Source organism: Ranitomeya imitator, chromosome 6 (assembly GCF_032444005.1).
Source record: "Ranitomeya imitator isolate aRanImi1 chromosome 6, aRanImi1.pri, whole genome shotgun sequence".
In the NCBI taxonomy this organism is placed as follows: domain Eukaryota; kingdom Metazoa; phylum Chordata; class Amphibia; order Anura; family Dendrobatidae; genus Ranitomeya; species Ranitomeya imitator.
Genome location: NC_091287.1, coordinates 367,113,159 through 367,133,120, shown reverse-complemented (window position 1 = coordinate 367,133,120; position 19,962 = coordinate 367,113,159). Strand labels below are relative to the sequence as shown.

At 41.9% G+C, this 19,962-nt stretch overlaps 1 protein-coding gene across 1 annotated transcript in view; it reads left to right on the top strand.

Annotated features, from left to right (window-relative positions):
* Window positions 1-1,063: 1,063 nt before the first annotated feature.
* Window positions 1,064-19,962, top strand: part of DOK6 (docking protein 6) — a 1,072,099-nt gene continuing 1,053,200 nt past the window's right edge. The window contains exon 1 of the mRNA XM_069730985.1: window positions 1,064-1,604. Within this exon, the coding sequence (XP_069587086.1) occupies window positions 1,539-1,604 (66 nt within the window). The 5' untranslated portion in view covers window positions 1,064-1,538. The remainder of the gene's footprint in view (window positions 1,605-19,962) is intronic.

Sequence of the window (19,962 nt, the reverse complement as noted above, 5' to 3'; positions counted from 1 at the left end):
GACCCTGGGGTGTCACAAAAGAATGACCAGTCTGAGTTTAACAGTAAAAGTTAATTTGACAGAATTAGTGTTAACTGCTTTCCTTATCCACAGCTTTGCTGTATCCTGGGGAGCCGATACTGGTCCACAGCTTACAAGTACACCCCCATGTGGTCAGACTGGACTGTACTACATGTGCCCACCACTCTAACCTTAGTAGCTGGACAGAGCATGCCTTCCAGAGCTTCTGGTTCTGACAACTCTATCACTTGCGATGCACGCTCTCGGATTAGGTGGTAAAAACTTGGTAACAGACTATATTTTCACATAGTAAGTGTTACATTGCTATATGGACACAACGTCACTGCGTCCTACAGCCTTTGGAGGATGTAGTCAAGTGACATTTCATTATTAAAACAACATCATTATGTTCTAATAACCATAGCAGACAAATGGAGAAAAATGGATGGAAACCGAAGATTGCTTGCAATAGTAATTACCGTAGATTACATTTTTTTTTTTTCGGAAATGTTGGTGGGTTTCCTGAAAAAAAAACAAACCCTAAATAATACCTTCAAATAAACTGAATCCTTGCTTAATGCACTGGAGTCAAGTACAAGTCTGTAATAAGAAAAGTCCCATTTGATAATGTAAATTAATAACATTTGAGTAATATAACTATTCCAGATATCCACATTATATTCTTTATTCTGCTTCTCTCTATTAAATGAGCGATATTATGAGCAGCATGCGTATAATTGCGGAAGCAGTCACGGGATAATATAGGCTACGTTGTTATATATAGCAGATTATACTGGGTTACAAAGAATTGCCATCTCCGGAACAATGAATGCAAAGAATATATAATGGAAGTTGTTATGAAAATATCTTATTCCCATTCAATTAAGAAATGCGCCTTGCATTGCTCACAATAGGCTTTTCTTGCCTTTTCTAGATAATCACCTATTTTACATTGCCTTGTTTTTTGCAATTTAGATATTCAGTACAGCATGCTTGGGGGAGAGGAGGGGGCCGAGCGCTGACACTGAGTGGCTGCTTTTGCAGAGAGCTCCTGCTGTTGGGCACATAGACACAGAGACAGCTCAGCCGGGCAGCTAGTGATGCTCTTGGGCTCATAGACAGAGACAGCTCTGCCGGGCAGCTAGTGATGCTGTTGGGCTCATAGACAGAGACAGCTCAGCCGGGCAGCTAGTGATGTTGTTGGGCTCATAGACAGAGACAGCTCAGCCGGGCAGCTAGTGATGCTGTTGGGCTCATAGACAGAGACAGCTCAGCCGGGCAGCTAGTGATGCTGTTGGGCTCATAGAGAAGAGACAGCTCAGCTGGGCAGCTAGTGATGTTGTTGGGCTCATAGAGACAGCTCAGCTAGTCTAAGGCTGAAATCCTTACCACAGCCATCCTGTCATCTACTGCTACTGCTGTTATTGCTGCCTTGTCAAACACTTGCAGAAGCTCGGGGAGGGTGTATGACACAATCTGTAATCCAGCTAAAGAGACTGAGCAAGCAGGTTACTTAGGGGAAGCCAACACTATTCACTATGGCATCCAACTTCAATGATATTGTAAAGCAAGGCTATGTAAAAATCAGAAGCAAAAAGCTTGGGGTAAGTGACAATTCCACTCTATATGCTTTTTTGTTTTGCTGGTTTTTTTTGCTGGATTGTGCTGTATAGTTTTGTGTGACAGGCGGCTACTGTACTATCGTTAGCTATTACTGTATATTCCTTAGGGAGGAATGAGAATTTGTGTACAGCAGTATTGAGATCATCTGCATTTAGCCAGCAATTGCTCTGATATCCATGGGGGCAGAAAGGAAGATGTTCCCCTCTTATTGTGACTAGATCTGGCTTCACTTGCTGTGTGTGGAGCGCTGTAACGTTGCCCTTAAGTCTCACATCGCGTCCTAATGTCAGGCACAACAAACTGATTATCTGGTTTGGATTCAGAGGAATAACCTTGCCAGACACTTCTGTAGCTTTGCACCGTGTTGTGTGGACATCAGTTCCTGAGTGGATTAAGCACAGTCTGAAGAATGTACACACATGGGAGTTCTGTACAGTGGATAACAGAATGCTATTTGTTACCCTGCATTGTGAGGATTAACTGATGAAAGGAGTGGATTAACATTGGAAGAAGTAGAAAGGATGCGGAATATTAAAACTGAATTGACGATTAATAGGATTGATCATTGAGTTGAACGTTGTAGCATTCGCCATAACCCCAACTGCTTCCCCCAACCCACTCAACTTTACATTTGACTGATCCTCAAAGACACATCACTAGTCATCTATGGGAATGATGCAATAAATAAAGGAGAGAATGCATATATATATATATATATATATATATATTTATGTACACAGCATATATACACACACACTTATACACACATAGCTTGTTAGTTCTTGTATATACACACACATATACTTATACACACAAATGTTGATTCTTAGTTGTTGTTTATTGTAATATGCCATGAATAAGGTAGAAGATAATATGTATGTGTATATATATATATATATATATATATGTATATATATATACATATATTACATATACACACACACTTAAACACACAAAGCTTGTTAGTTGTTTATTGTGATATGTTATGAATTACGTAAAAGAGAATATCAATGTATATATATGCTATGAATATATTCACACATATATTAATTTTTTAGTCTTTGTTGACTGTGATAATCTTATGACCAGGTATTGTGTACATCCTGTCTTCTTCTGTTATAGTCATTGACTTAAAGCGAGCCCATAAACAATAGATGAGGGATGAACATGTTTTTCTGAAGTGAAAAGGTAGACACTAATGCTGTGATGGTTATCTTATCTTGGGCACATGGCTGAATGATTAAACATCAGAGTTGGACTGTATGATGCCAACAGACAGGGAACAGCAGGCTGGAGGCATAGTCTAGCACCTGCGTTATCTAGAGAACTCCTGTCAAATAATGAATCGCGTCCCCAAACTGTGTCAGATAAGCCAGAGTCACTCAGAAAATGAAAATTCCTCAAGTAGCTTGGATCTTTACGGGATCTCTTATCACTAAAATGAATGATTCTAGCAGTGATATGGGGACTTGTCATACTGCGAAAACTGCCTGTCTATGTTTGTTTGTGTGTGTTTTTTGGGTCTGGTTTGTTGGTTTGTCCCCTGAGCTGCTCAGGCTGTCTACGCGTACTGATTTATATATTTATTAAGAAATCCATTCTAAGATTGATGCTAGACTTTGGGTTTAAAGTAACTGTTGGAAACAGTGTATAGTATCCACAAATGTTTATATTGATCATTAATTAATTAGTTATCTTTAATTATGTGGTTCTACTTAGAATATAAATATTAAATCAGCAGCATGAAAAATAAATGTATTAAATGCAATCAGATAGTTGAAGGAAGATTTACGAATGTGAGCTTTGAGGTTGTTTGAAGATGTGTTAGCTACAGCCAATGCATTGTGTTCATGATCATAGACCTTGTTTCTAAGGACTCGAACAATGCCTTTTTTTTTTGCTTTTGGACATGTTCAATGAGATATGTGCTTGATTTATTGCTGAGTTTACTCACTAACTTTTGGCTGTTTTGCTTTGTTTTGCTCTATGTTTTGGAGACTCCTTCACTAAACGCTAACATTTAAAAAAAATGTTGCCCTTTATGTATAACGTCATTGGTGAACCATGTTTTCTGCAACAATTAGAGCAAAGTTCTGGTTGTTTGTGTATTTTCATTCTGTTTTGCATGGAAAAATAAAAACATGACGTATGGAAAATGTATAGAAAAATGCAGTTAATACTGTGTACAGGCTGAGAAGAGTTTCTTCTACTTTCAGACTTATCATTGTGTGTTTCTCTTAAAATACTGTTCTTAATCACCATTTCCTTCAGTGAGGAATTATATGTTCAATTAATGATAATCTGAAAATAAACTAAACAAATGGTGTAATAAAATTGTGTTAATGTGGAAACCTGGTTAATAATGGCCTAATCTGAAATAATGAACCCATAAGTGGCTTTCATAAATTACTCATCCATTCAGTTTCCATTGGTGTCCAACTTTTGGTCTACTATAAACTGTTTCATCCCTGTAGAAAAATAAGATTTATCAGCGATAATACAGAAAACTATTCTACCAAAATGTAAAGTACCTGACTGCATTTTTTCAATGTGTTCCTCTTTATTTTTGCAAATATTTCCAGAAGAGGAAAGCCAACTGAAGAAAGAGATATTGCTCACTATGAAAAACTAGCAAAATGTAATTAGGCAACCCAACACTTGCACTGTAAAATGTTAATAGTACTATTTTTTTCATAACTAGTACAAATAATGCCATGATAATGTGATGTGTCTTAAATTTTTATTATTTGAGAGATTAATTTTTAAGACAAGCTAATCTAAGCAGAAGATTTTATGCTCTGTCATACCAAGGAATGTAGGTGGCTAATGACATTTTAAATGTCAACGGGGCAATAAAAGTTCTATAAGCTGAAGGCTTTTAATTAGCCCCAGACAGATATTCCTCCATTGAGACAGATGTGCTTTTCCTTACTATGTGCCTGTGAGCAATGCAGGCTGGAGATATACTGACCTATTGTAACACGCTAGATGGAGACTACATTACTGGATTCAGTGCTGTAAAATCAACTGTGGAGTACACTCAGGCTGAGCTGATGGCAGAATGAAGTGCATTATTTCACCTGCTGTGAAAATCAGTGACTCACAGGCTTTATTGTTACAGGGATGAAGCCTTTTTTTCTTTGTGTCTTCCTTAATTGAAAAAATCACCCAGGTTACAAAAATGGATTTAGCATCAGGACTCTACAGTGCTAACTGTGTGGGCTTAATGATGCCTTCTGTGTAACCTTTGAAGCTGCTTTGTCCATTTCAAATTATGTGGGATTTCCCATCTATGATTTGAAGTGTGGTAAAAAAATCATTGACTTTACTTTTTCATCCTAAAGAGGTGTTTCCATGAGAATATCAGGGGTTATAGCTGTTAAAAATGATGTCCCCTAGTCATGAGCCAAAGTGAAGCTCTAATAACAAGCAGAGGCTCTCTTTCTGGTGGCAGACGAGAGTCATTCTATACACTGTGTGCAGAATTATTAGGCAAGTTGCATTTTGATCACATGATACTTTTTATACATGTTGTCCTACTCCAAGCTGTTCAGGCTTGAGAGCCAACTACCAATTAAGTAAATCAGGTGATGTGCATCTCTGTAATGAGGAGGGGTGTTGTCTTGTATATATGGTGTGCTTAATTATTAGGCAACTTCCTTTCCTTTGGCAGAATGGGTCAGAAGAGAGATTTGACGGGCTCTGAAAAGTCCAAAATTGTGACATGTCTTGCAGAGGGATGCAGCAGTCTTGAAATTGCCAAACTTTTAAAGCGTGATCACCGAACGATCAAGCGTTTCATGGCAAATAGCCAACAGGGTCGCAAGAAGCGTGTTGGGCAAAAAAGGCGCAAAATAACTGCCCATGAATTGAGGAAAATCAACTGTGAAGCTGCCAAGATGTCATTTGCCAGCAGTTTTGCCATATTTCAGAGCTGCAACGTTACTGGAGTAACAAAAACCACAAGGTGTGCGATACTCAGGGACTTGGCCAAGGTAAGGAAGGATGAAAAATGACCACCTTTGAACAAGAAACATAAGACAAAACATCAAGACTGGGCCAAGAAATATCTTAAGACTGACTTTTCAATGGTTTTATGGACTGATAAAATGAGAGAGACTCTTGATGGGCCAGATGGATGGGCCAGAGGCTGGATCAGTAAAGGGCAGAGAGCTAAACTCCAACTCAGATGCCAGCAAGGTGGAGGTGGGGTACTGGTATGGGCAGGTATCATCAAAGATGAACTTGTGGGACCTTTTTGGGTTGAGGATGGAGTGAAGCTCAACTCCCAGACCTACTGCCAGTTTTTGGAAGACAACTTCTTCAAGCAGTGGTACAGGAAGAAGTCGGTATCATTCAAGAAAAACATGATTTTCAAGCAGGACGATGCTGCATCACATGCCTCCAACTACTCCACAGCATGGCTGGCCAGTAAAGGTCTCAAAGAAGAAAAAATATTGACATGGCCCCCTTGCTCACCTGATCTGAACCCCAAGAGAACCTGTGGTCCCTCATAAAATGTGAGATCTACAGGGAGGGAAAACAGTACACCTCTCAGAACAGTATCTGGGAGGCTGTGGTGGCTGCTGCACGCAATGTTGATCATAAACAGATCAAGCAACTGACAGAATCTATGGATGGAAGGCTGTTGAGTGTCATAAAGAAATCTGGCTATATTGGTCACTAATTTTTTGGGGTTTTGTTTTTGCATGTCAGAAATGTTTATTTCTAAATTTTGTGCAGTTATATTAGTTTACCTGTCGAAAATAAACAAGTGAGATGGGAATATATTTGGTTTTTATTAAGTTGCCTAATAATTCTGCACAGTAATAGTTACCTGCACAAACATACATCCTCCTAAGATAGCCAAATCTAAAAAAACCAACTCCAACTTCCAAAAATATTAAGCTTTGATATTTATGAGTCTTTCGGGTTGATTGAGAACATAGTTGTTGATCAATAATAAACATAATCCTCTAAAATACAACTTGCCTAATAATTCTGCACACAGTGTATGTATGTCCTACTGTGCATTCCCTTATATAGGGCTCAGGGAAGGATGCATGGCAGTTGATTACCACTCTATCCTTGGCAATCGAGTTACTTGAATTCTAATATATTCTTTGGGCAAAGCTTTGAAGACCATAGTCTTTTGTATTGTGTCTGTAAAATCTTAAGTTTACAGAAGATCTTCTAACTGAAGTCAATGAAACTGCTTGAACATGTGTATTAGAGTCTTATAATCTTCAATGACAAATGTTTAATTTGTATTCAGATACAAATATTTGCAATCTTAAAATAAAAGGACAATATGCTCAATGGGACCATTCTGTCCTAAGAGGGGGGAAAACATTCACAAGGCATTTCACACACATTGTAAATAGGGAGAACAACACATAATCCTTCTTGAGATGTGAAAATTACTCCAGAAATGAAGCAGTGCTAGTGCATGAGAACTGGTGAAGACAGCAGTATCCTAGATACACAGGCAGGGCCGGACTGGCCATCGGGGACTTCTGGCAAATGCCAGAAGGGCCGGTGGCAGTAGTGGGCCTCTCACCAGCGCCGACTCCCCCCCAGCACTGACTCACACCCTGCCAGCGCCGCCGCATTCAACTATACTGGCGTTTATGACGTTGGTACAGTTGAACGCAATGATTGAGGAGAGAGCGTCTGCTGATGCTCCCTCTCCCATCATTCCCCGCTCTGCCTCTGACACTGTGTGTGAACTTCTGTGTGTCGGGCGGGCAGACTGCAGCTGCTGAGACCGGAGCCAGGAGCAGCGCGGGGCATGAGGAGAGGTGAGAAGAGTGTTTTTTTTAAATATATCAATGAGTGATAACTGGATTGTAGGGCTATTTGGGGGCTGTATTACATTCTATGGGGGCAGTGCTGTATTACATTCTATGGGGGGATTTATTACATTCTATTGGGGCTGGCTCCATTACATTCTGTGGGGGACTGGCTGCATTACATTTTATGGGGTGGCTGGCTGCATTACATTCTATGGGGGCTGTGCTGTATTACATTCTATGGGGATGACTGTATTACATTCTATGGGGGCTGGCTGAATTACATTCTATGGGGGCTGGCTGCATTACATTCTATGAGGGCTAACAGCATTATATTCTATGGGGGGCTGTATTACATTCTATGAGGGCTGTGCTGTATTACATTCTATGGGGGGCTGTGTTACATGCTATGGGGGGCTGTATTACATTCTATGGGGAGGGCTGTATTACATTTTATGGGGGAGGGCTGTATTACATTCTATGGGGAGGGCTGTATTACATTTTATGGGGGGCTGTATTACATTCTATGGGGAGGACTCTATTACATTCTATGGGGGGCTGCATTACATTCTATAGGGGGCTGTATTACATTCTATGGGGGCTGTATTACATTCTCTGGGGGCTATATTATATTCTGTGGGGGGCTGTATTATATTCTATGGGGAGGTGGGCTGTATTACATTCTATGGGGGGCTGTATTACATTCTATGGGGTGTTGTATTATATTTCATGGGAGGCTGTATTATATTCTATGGGGGGCTGAATTACATTCTCTGGGGTCTACATTATATTCTATGGGGGGTTGTATTATATTCTATGAGGGGTGATTGCATCATACTCTATGAGGGGGCTACACTATATTCTATGGGGAGCTGCATTATACTATGAGGAGGGCTGCATTGTATTCTATGGAGGGGTTACATTATATTTTATGGGGGCTGCATTATGTTCTATGAGGGGGCTACCATATATTATATATGCAGGGGCTGCATTATACTATATGAGGGGGCCGCATTATATTCTCTGGGGGGGTTACGTTATACTCGGGGCTACAATATATTCTGTGGGGTGGCTGCATTATACTCTGGAGTGACATCATTATACTATATGTGGGCTGCATTATACTGTATTGAGGACTTTGGGGAATATATTAAACTATATTAAGAACAATGGGGTGCATTATACTATGGGAAGTGAATTGTACTACATGGATGACAATGGCAGGGCATTATACTATATGGAGCACTATGAGGAATGTATTATACTATTTAGAGGACTGTGGCTGTACATTATACTATATGGAGGACTGAGGAGTGTATTATACTATATGGAGGAATTGCAGTGTATTTTAATATATGGAGGACTATGAGGAGTATATTATAATATATGGTGGACTGAGGAGTGTGTTATACTATATGGAGGACTGAGGAGTGTATTATACTATATGGATGACTGAGGAGTGTATTATACTACATGAAGGACTATAAGGAATATATTATACTATATGGAGGAGTGTATTATACTATATGGAGGACTGAGGTGCACATTATAATATATGGAGGACTATGGGGTGTATTATACTAAACAAGCAAAATGCTGCCTATTCATCGAATGATTGGATTGTTTATGTGGGAACAGAAATCCTTGTTCTCCACAGCACATCGCCAGTGTAAACTGTAGATGTGCTGCTGATAACATGATATTGTATGGGGACAGACTGATCTAATTGTGATTGTTCTGTTCCCTTCATTCTTTCTCAGTTGGTATAAAGAGGCAGGGAAACAAGCGAACAACTTCAGTATTGTCGATCACACTTGTTTAGCTGCCTGAGATCAGCAAATGTAAATACAACAGAAATGCTTCGCAGGGAGACCAGGCAAGGATGATGACAGTTGTAGTTATCACCCGGCGCCTGGGAATAGCGCTAACTCTTCTGCTTTTCCCAGCCGCCAGAGCATTTAATTCTGGTATGTGTAATGACTTTTAGGGTTGATGTCAGCTGTGTAATGTCAGCCTCTATCAATCCCTGGTGTAAGTAATGGAGAGGTGTCTATCAGACATCCTCACTACTAGCCCAGACCTGGTGAGACCCAGCGACTCTGAAGAGCGGTAACGGTAGTATCAATACCACTCTTCACAGTTGCAGAGCTCAGCGCAAGACCCGGAATATATGAAGAGCGGTGACGTTACTTATGTCACCACTCTTCAGAGTCACTGTTTTTCGTGCTGGGCAGCGGAACCAAAAGTGGCTGTAGGCAAAATCTATGGAGCATCAGAATGAGATTCCATAGCCTTTGGTCGTCTCAATCCCTTCATTATCTACGAGATCCAGTTATGGTACTACAATTAAAAGCAATAAACAGGACTGAGCTGTAATGCTGGATACAGCTGTGATTATATGTTATATAGTTGTGTTACACTCCCCTCACTTCTTGTAACCTACAAGTGTACAAAGATATTATACAGTCACCATGTGACAAGTGGGCCTGTGTAACTTCAAATGCCACGGCTGAATTTTAGTTCCAGTCCGGCCCTGTACACAGGTCTCAAATTCAGCATGTATTCCTGGGATAGGCTCGTCAACAAAAGTCCAAACTAGGAGAAGGTTGTAAACTGCTTGATGTGGTCAGAAAACAAATTAAGGAATGGAGATAGCAAACTGAAATGTAGTGAAACTTTAAGCTTTAAGTAAATGTAACAACTAATATGTTTTCGATGTCAAAGGTGTCCATTGTTTTTCATGATGATCTTTTGGTATCAGTATCATATTAAATACATTTTTCTTACTGGAAATCTTTTGGTCAAAATTCCAAAATTCTTATTTATTCATATATATATATATATATATATATATATATATATATATATATATATATATATAAATATATATATATATATGTGTATATATATATATATATATATATATATATATATCATGTCTGTATTTCTCTGTTCAGAAGGTGTCACAAATCTAGCAATAGTCAATGTAATTATATAGGCAGACACTTAGTTTCTTATATTCAATCTAGGGTTAATAGCACATGAAAACGTGTCCAACCTTTTGATTAATATTTTCTTACATATTTACACTCATATCAACATTTATGCTTGACAAATTAGAAAAAAAATAGCTGGAATACAGTGAGAAAAATAGAACTCTGACACAGAGCTTACAAAAATCAATATGAACATAATGCAAGCACAATATGAGCACAAATAAAGACATAGATGCTGACAATACAATCTATAAATCTATAATGCTGCAAGTCTGTAATTAACACAATATATCACAATAATGTAAATTAACCCATCATTAAAGAGCAACTATTAGGGTTCATGTTCATACAAGGAACCTCCATCCTGTTTTTCCATGCAATTGTTCTCTTAACTAGTACTCTAAGCAGGTTCAGGCAGGAGTCCAAGGACGCTTTGTTGGATGCAATATTTTATCGATCCAGCTCTTGGACAGGACTATAGAAAGACTAGATGGTAGCCGATTCTAACGCATCGGGTATTCTAGAATATGTATGCGTAGTGTATAGCACAGCCCACGCAGTACATTGCGCAGCCCACGCAGTACATTGCGCAGCCCACGCAGTACATTGCGCAGCCCACGAAGTACATTGCACAGCCCACACAGTACATTGCACAGCCCACGCAGTACAAGTTGTATATTGCGCAGCCCATGTAGTATATTGCCCAGCCCATGTAGTACATTGCGCAGCTCACTCAGAACATTGCACAGCCCACACAGTACACGTTGTATATTGTGCAGCCCATGTAGTATATTGCCAAGCCCACGTAGTACATTGCTCAGTGCACGTTGTATATTGTGAACCCCACGTAGTATATTGCGCAGCACACATTGTATATTGCCCAACCCATGTAGTATATTGCACAGCCCACGTTGTATATTACACAGCCCACATTGTATATTGCGCAGCCCATGTTGTATATTGCACAGCCCACATTGTATATTGCGCAGCCCACGCAGTATATTGCGCAGCCCACGTAGTATATTGCCCAGCCCACGTAGTACATTGCACAGCCCATGGTGTACATTGCGCAGCTAACTTACTATATTGCACAGCCCACGTTGTATATTGCACAGCCCACGTAGTATATTGCGCAGCCCACGTTATATATTGCGCAGTCCACGTTGATTATTGTGCAGCCCACGTAGTATATTGCGCAGCCCACGTAGTACATTGCCCAGCCCACGTAGTACATTGCGCAGCCCACATAGTATATTACGCAGCCCACGTAGTATATTGTGCAGCCCATGTAGTATATTGTCCAGCCCATGTAGTATATTGCGCAGCCCATGTTGTATATTGCGCAGCCCACATAGTATTTTGCCCAGCCCACATAGTATATTGCGCAGCACACGTTGTATATTGTGCAGCCCACGTAGTATATTGCCCAGCCCACGTAGTATATTGTGCAGCCCACATTGTATATTGCGCAGCCCACGTAGTATATTGCGCAGCTCATGTTGTATATTGCGCAGCCCACGTAGTATATTGCCCAGCCCATGTAGTATATTGTGCAGCCCACATTGTATATTGTGCAGCCCACGTTGTATATTGCGCAGCCCACGTAGTACATTGCGTAGCCCACGTTGTATATTGCGCAGCCCACGTAGTATATTGCGCAGCCCACGTTGTATATTGCGCAGCCCACATAGTATATTGCGCAGCCCACATAGTATATTGCCCAGCCCATATAGTATATTGCGCAGCCCACATTGTATATTGCACAGCCCACGTTGTATATTGCGCAGCCCACGTTGTATATTGCGCAGCCCACGGAGTATATTGCCCAGCCCACGTAGTATATTGCGCAGCCCACGTTGTATGTTGCGCAGCCCACGTAGTATATTGCCCAGCCCACGTAGTATATTGCGCAGCCCACATAGTACATTGCGCAGCCCACGTTGTATATTGCGCAGCCCATGTAGTATATTGCCAAGCCCACGTAGTACATTGCGCAGTGCACGTTGTATATTGTGAAGCCCACATAGTATATTGCGCAGCACACATTGTATATTGCCCAAACCATGTAGTATATTGCATAGCCCACGTTGTATATTGCACAGCCCACGTTGTATATTGCGCAGCCCATGTTGTATATTGCACAGCCCACATTGTATATTGCGCAGCCCACGCAGTATATTGCGCAGCCCACGTAGTATATTGCCCAGCCCACGTAGTACATTGCGCAGCCCATGGTGTACATTGCGCAGCTAACTTACTATATTGCACAGCCCACGTTGTATATTGCGCAGCCCACGTTATATATTGCGCAGTCCACGTTGATTATTGTGCAGCCCACGTAGTATATTGCGCAGCCCACGTAGTATATTGCCCAGCCCACGTAGTACATTGCGCAGCCCACATTGTATATTGCGCAGCCCACGTAGTATATTGCGCAGCCCATGTAGTATATTGTCCAGCCCACGTAGTATATTGCGCAGCCCATGTTGTATATTGCGCAGCCCACATAGTATTTTGCCTAGCCCACATAGTATATTGTGCAGCCCACGTTGTATATTGTGCAGCCCACGTAGTATATTGCCCAGCCCACGTAGTATATTGCGCAGCCCACGTAGTGTATTACGCAGCTCATGTTGTATATTGGGCAGCCCACGTAGTATATTGCCCAGCCCATGTAGTATATTGTGCAGCCCACATTGTATATTGTGCAGCCCACGTTGTATATTGTGCAGCCCACGTAGTACATTGCGTAGCCCACGTTGTATATTGCGCAGCCCACGTAGTATATTGCGCAGCCCACATTGTATATTGCGCAGCCCACATAGTATATTGCGCAGCCCACATAGTATATTGCCCAGCCCATATAGTATATTGCGCAGCCCACGTTGTATATTGCACAGCCCACGTTGTATATTGCGCAGCCCACGTTGTATATTGCGCAGCCCGCGTAGTATATTGCGCAGCCCACGGAGTATATTGCCCAGCCCACGTAGTATATTGCGCAGCCCACGTTGTATGTTGCGCAGCCCACGTAGTATATTGCCCAGCCCACGTAGTATATTGCGCAGCCCACGTAGTACATTGCGCAGCCCACGTTGTATATTGCGCAGCCCTCGTAGTACATTGCGCAGCCCACGTTGTATATTGCGCAGCCCACGTAGTATATTGCACAGACTACGTTGTATATTACACAGCCCATGTTGCATATTGAGCAGCCCACGTAGTATATTGCCCAGCCCACGTAGTATATTGCGCAGCCCACGTTGTATATTGCGCAGCCCACATTGTATATTGTGCAGCCCGCGTTGTATATTGTGCAGCCCACGTAGTATATTGCGCAGCTCATGTTGAATATTGCGCAGCCCACGTAGTATATTGCCCAGCCCATTTGGTATATTGCGCAGCCCATGTTGTATATTGTGCAGCCCACGTTGTATACTGCGCAGCCCACATAGTACATTGCGTAGCCCACGCTGTATATTGCGCAGTCCACGTAGTATATTGCGCAGCCCACGTAGTATATTGCGCAGCCCACATAGTATATTGCCCAGCCCACATAGTATGTTGCGCAGCCCACGTTGTATATTGCACAGCCCACGTTGTATATTGCGCAGCCTGTTGTGAGTTCTGTTTTTGGGCTCCCTCTGGTGGTTACTGATGGTACTGGGTGACTTGTCTTTCCTGGGTCTCTGGGTTCCACCTGTTCCATCAGGATATGGGAGTTTCCTATTTAACCTGGCTTTGCTGGCATTTCCTCGCCGGTTATCAATGTATCCAGTGTGTCTTGTTACCTCTGCTCCCTGCTCCTGGAACCTTCTGGTCAAGCTAAGTTTGGATTTTCCTGTTTTGGTGTTTTGCTTTATTTGGTTTTTAGTCCAGCCTGCAGATATGTTATTCTTGCTGCTGGTTGCTCTAGTGGGCTGAAATTGCTCCTCATGTACCATGAGTTGGCACATGAGTTCAAGTAATTTCAGGATGGTTTTTTGAAGGGTTTTTCGCTGACTGCGCAGTTCACTTTTGTATCCTCTGCTATCTAGCTTTAGCGGGCCTCATTTTGCTGAAACTGTTTTCATACTGCGTATGTGCTTTCCTCTCATTTCACCGTCATTATATGTGGGGGGCTGCTATTTCTGTGGGGGATTTCTCTGGAGGCAAGAGAGGTCTGTGTTTCTTCTAATAGGGGAAGTTAGATCTTCGGCTGGAGCGAGACGTCTAGGATCATCGTAGGCACGTTCCCCGGCTACTTTTATTTGTGTGTTAGGTTCAGGGTCGCGGTCAGCTCAGGTTCCATCGCCCTAGAGCTTGTTTGTATCTGTGCTTGTCCTTTAGTGATCCCCTGCCATTGGGATCATGACAGTATAACCGGCCCACAAAGTGTTAATTGTATTGGCTGAAGTAGGAGGATAAGTAGTCTGAGGAAGTTTTTTTTTTTTTTTTTTTTTTTTTTCTTTCTCTTTCCCTCAGAGTTCGCTGCCTAGCCTTATTGCAGCCTGGCTACTTCCTCCTCCTCTTAATCTTTGAATGGCTCTGATCCCAGCTGTTTATCATGGACGTCCAGAGTTTGGCTTCCAGCCTGAATAATCTTGCCACTACGGTTCAAAATATACAGGATTTTGTTGTACATGCTCCTATGTCTGAACCTAGAATTCCTGTCCCAGAGTTTTTTTCTGGAGATAGATCTCGTTTTCTGAATTTTAGGAACAATTGCAAGTTGTTTCTTTCTTTGAAATCTCGCTCCTCTGGAGACCCTGCTCAGCAAGTCAAGATAATTATATCTTTCCTGCGGGGTGACCCTCAGGATTGGGCATTTGCATTGGCACCAGGGGACCCTGCGTTGCTTAATGCGGATGCGTTTTTTCTGGCATTGGGTTTGCTCTATGAGGAACCTAACCAAGAGATTCAGGCTGAAAAAGCTTTGTTGGCCCTCTCTCAGGGGCAAGATGAAGCAGAAATTTATTGTCAAAAATTTCGGAAGTGGTCGGTGCTTACTCAGTGGAATGAGTGCGCTCTGGCTGCAAAGTTCAGAGATGACCTTTCTGAGGCCATTAAAGATGTTATGGTGGGGTTCCCTGCGCCTGCTGGTCTGAATGAGTCTATGACTATGGCTGTTCAGATTGATCGGCGTTTACGGGAGCGCAAACCTGTGCATCATTTGGCGGTGTCGTCTGAACCGTCACCTGAGATAATGCAATGTGATAGAATTCAGTCCAGAAGTGAACGGTAAAAGTATAGGCGGAAAAAAGGGTTGTGCTTTTATTGTGGTGATTCAGCTCATGTTATATCAGCATGCTCTAAACGCACAAAAAAGGTTGATAAGCCTGTTGCCATTAGTACTTTACAGTCTAAGTTCATTCTGTCTGTGACTCTGATTTGTTCATTATCATCCATTTCCGTCGATGCCTATGTGGATTCAGGCGCTGCCCTGAGTCTTATGGATTGGTCATTTGCCAATCGCTGTGGGTTTAGTCTGGAGCCTCTGGAAGTCCCTATTCCTTTGAAGGGAATTGACTCTACACCTTTGGCTATGAATAAACCTCAGTACTGGACACAAGTGACCATGCGTATGACTCCCGTTCATCAGGAGGTGATTCGCTTCCTGGTACTGTATAATTTGCATGATGTTCTAGTACTTGGTCTGCCATGGTTACAAACTCATAATCCAGTCCTTGACTGGAAATCAATGTCTGTGTTAAGCTGGGGTTGTCAGGGGGTTCATGATGATGCACCTCCGATTTCTATCGCTTCATCTACTCCTTCTGAGATTCCTGTGTTTTTGTCTGACTATCGGGATGTTTTTGAGGAGCCTAAGCTCAGTTCGCTTCCTCCTCACAGGGATTGCGATTGTGCTATAAATTTAATTCCAGGCAGTAAATTTCCTAAAGGTCGTTTGTTCAATCTGTCAGTGCCAGAGCATACTGCTATGCGGGATTATGTTAAGGAGTCCTTGGAAAAGGGACATATCCGTCCATCTTTGTCCCCTTTGGGAGCAGGTTTTTTTTTCGTGGCCAAAAAAGATGGTTCCTTGAGGCCTTGTATAGATTATCGTCTTTTGAATAAGATTACCGTAAAATATCAGTATCCTTTGCCATTGTTGACTGATTTGTTTGCTCGCATTAAGGGGGCTAAATGGTTCACTAAGATTGATCTTCGGGGTGCGTATAATCTTATACGAATAAAGCAAGGTGATGAGTGGAAAACCGCATTTAATACGCCTGAGGGCCATTTTGAGTATTTGGTAATGCCTTTTGGACTTTCTAATGCTCCTTCATAGGGTTGAGCGAAACGGGTCGAACATTTTCAAAAGTCGCCGACTTTTGGCTAAGTCGGGGTTTCATGAAACCCGATCCGACCCCTGTGCGGGGTCGGCCATGCGGTACGCGACTTTCGCGCCAAAGTCGCGTTTCAATGACGCGAAAAGCGCCATTTCTCAGCCAATGAAGGTAAACGCAGAGTGTGGGCAGCGTGATGACATAGGTCCTGGTCCCCACCATCTTAGAGAAGGGCATTGCAGTGATTGGCTTGCTGTCTGCGACGTCACAGGGGCTATAAAGAGGCGTTCCCGCCGACCGCCATCTTACTGCTGCTGATCTGAGCTTAGGGAGAGGTTGCTGCCGCTTTGTCAGAAGCAGGGATAGCGTTAGGCAGGGTCCATTAACCACAAAACCGCTTGTGCTGCAGCGATTTGCACTGTCCAACACCACCCTCGGTGTGCAGGGACAGTGGAAGTTTTTTTTTTTTTTTTTTTCCCCTCAGCGCTGTAGCTCATTGGGCTGCCCTAGAAGGCTCCCTGATAGCTGCATTGCTGTGTGTACGCCGCTGTGCAAACCAACTGCTTTTTTCAAAGCACAAATCCTCTTGTTCCTTCCTTTCTGCACAGCTATCTTTTTTGTTTGTCCACACTTTTTATTTCATTTGTGCATCAGTCCACTCCTTATTGCTGCCTGCCATACCTGGCTGAGATTACTGCAGGCAGGGAGATAGTAGCTGCCTGCCATACCTGGCTGAGATTACTGCAGGCAGGGAGATAGTAATTGTAGGACATTCCCTGTTTTTTTTTTTTTTTGGTGGGAGATTAAGATTGGCAATTTGGCATTTCTGCTAGAGTGCCATCCCTGTGTGTGCCATCTCTCTCACATAGTGGGCCATAGAAAGCCTTTTCATTTTTCTGTATTTTTTTTTGTGGGGTGTATAAATTCTCCCTGATAAAAATACAGTGGGAGATTAATATTGGCCTTTGGGCTTGTGTGCCAGTCCTGAGTGTGCCATCTCTCTCACAAATAGTGGGCCATAGAAAGCCTATTTTATTTTTTTTGGGGTTTTATAAATTCTCCCTGAAAAAAAGGGAGATTAATATTGGCCTCTGGGCTTGTGTGCCAGTCCTGAGCGTGCCATCTGTGCCAGCCCTGAGCGTGCCATCTCTCTCACAAATAGTGGGCCATAGAAAGCCTATTTAATTTTTTTTTTGGTTTTATAAATTCTCCCTGAAAAAAAGGGAGATTAATATTGGCCTCTGGGCTTGTGTGCCAGTCCTGAGCGTGCCATCTGTGCCAGCCCTGAGCGTGCCATCTCTCTCACAAATAGTGGGCCATAGAAAGCCTATTTAATTTTTTTTTTGGTTTTATAAATTCTCCCTGAAAAAAAGGGAGATTAATATTGGCCTCTGGGCTTGTGTGCCAGTTGTGAGCGTGCCATCTGTGCCAGTCCTGAGCGTGCCATCTCTCTCACAAATAGTGGGCCATAGAAAGCCTATTTAATTTTTTTTTTTGTTTTATAAATTTTCCCTGAAAAAAGGGAGATTAATATTGGCCTCTGGGCTTGTGTGCCAGTTGTGAGCGTGCCATCTGTGCCAGTCCTGAGCGTGCCATCTCTCTCACAAATAGTGGGCCATAGAAAGCCTATTTAATTTTTTTTTTGGTTTTATAAATTTTCCCTGAAAAAAGGGAGATTAATATTGGCCTCTGGGCTTGTGTGCCAGTTGTGAGCGTGCCATCTGTGCCAGTCCTGAGCGTGCCATCTCTCTCACAAATAGTGGGCCATAGAAAGCCTATTTAAATATTTTTTTGGTTTTATAAATTCTCCCAGAAAAAAAGGGAGATTAATATTGGCCTCTGGGCTTCTGTGCCAGTCCTGAGCGTGCCATCTGTGCCAGTCCTGAGCGTCCCATCTCTCTCACAAATAGTGGGCCATAGAAAGCCTATTTTTTTTTTTTTTTTGGGTTATAGAAATTCTCCCTGGAAAAAAAAAGGGAGATTAATATTGCCCTTTGGGCTTGTGTGCCAGTACTAAGCGTTCCATCTCTCTCTCTCTCTCAGTCAGTGGGCCATAGAACGCCTATTTTTGGTTTTATTTGTTTTCTAAATTCTCCCTGAAAAAATCATTTTATTTTATTTGGTTTCTAAATTCTTCCTGATAAAATCATATTTTTTTTATTATTTTTTTTTCTAAAGTCTCCCTGAAAAAAAAAAAAAAAAAACAAACAAAAAAAACAGTGGGAGATTAATATTGGCCTTTCTGCTTGTGTGCCAGTCTTGACTCCTGGGTGTGCCATCTCTCTCTCTCTCTCTCTCTCCAATTGTGGTCCATAGAAAGCCTATATTTTTTTTCCTTGATTTGGGTTCCAAAATCTACCAGAGAAAATAACTACATCAATCATTGGTAGAAAAATATTGGCCTCTGGGCTTGTGTGCCACTCCTGACTCCTGTGTGCGTCATCTCTCAGTCAGTGGGCCATAGAACGCCTATTTTTGTTTTTATTTTTTTTATAAATTCTCCCTGAAAAAATCATTTTATTTTATTTGGTTTCTAAATTCTTCCTGATAAAATCATATTTTTTTTATTATTTTTTTTTCTAAAGTCTCCCTGAAAAAAAACAAAAAAAAAAAAAAACAAAAAAAACAGTGGGAGATTAATATTGGCCTTTCTGCTTGTGTGCCAGTCTTGACTCCTGGGTGTGCCATCTCTCTCTCTCTCTCTCTCTCTCTCTCTCTCTCTCCAATTGTGGTCCATAGAAAGCCTATATTTTTTTTCCTTGATTTGGGTTCCAAAATCTACCAGAGAAAATAACTCCATCAATCATTGGTAGAAAAATATTGGCCTCTGGGCTTGTGTGCCACTCCTGATTCCTGTGTGCGTCATCTCTCACTCAGTGGCCCATAGAAAGCATATAGTTTGTTACATTTGTTTTCTAAATTCTCCCTGCAAAAATCTATTTTTTTTTTTTGGGGGGTTTCTAAAGTGTTCCTGAAAAAAATAAAAATAAAAAAAAAATAATAGTGTGACATTAATATTAACATTTGTGCTTCAGTGACAGTCCTGCGTGTGGGGCATCTCTCTAATTTGCAGCCACCAAAAAAAGAGTGTGTAACATTGGGCCTGATTTTCGCTGTGGTCTCACCAACCTGTAAAGGGGTAGCTAAATCATACTGAAGTTATAGCTCACCGTGTAAGTTGTGTGACTGCAACAAATAACGTTAGTTTGGTTACGTTTTTAAAACAATGAGGAAGTCTAGTGGAAGAGGTCGTGGCCGGGGGCGTTCATTGTCAGCTGGTAA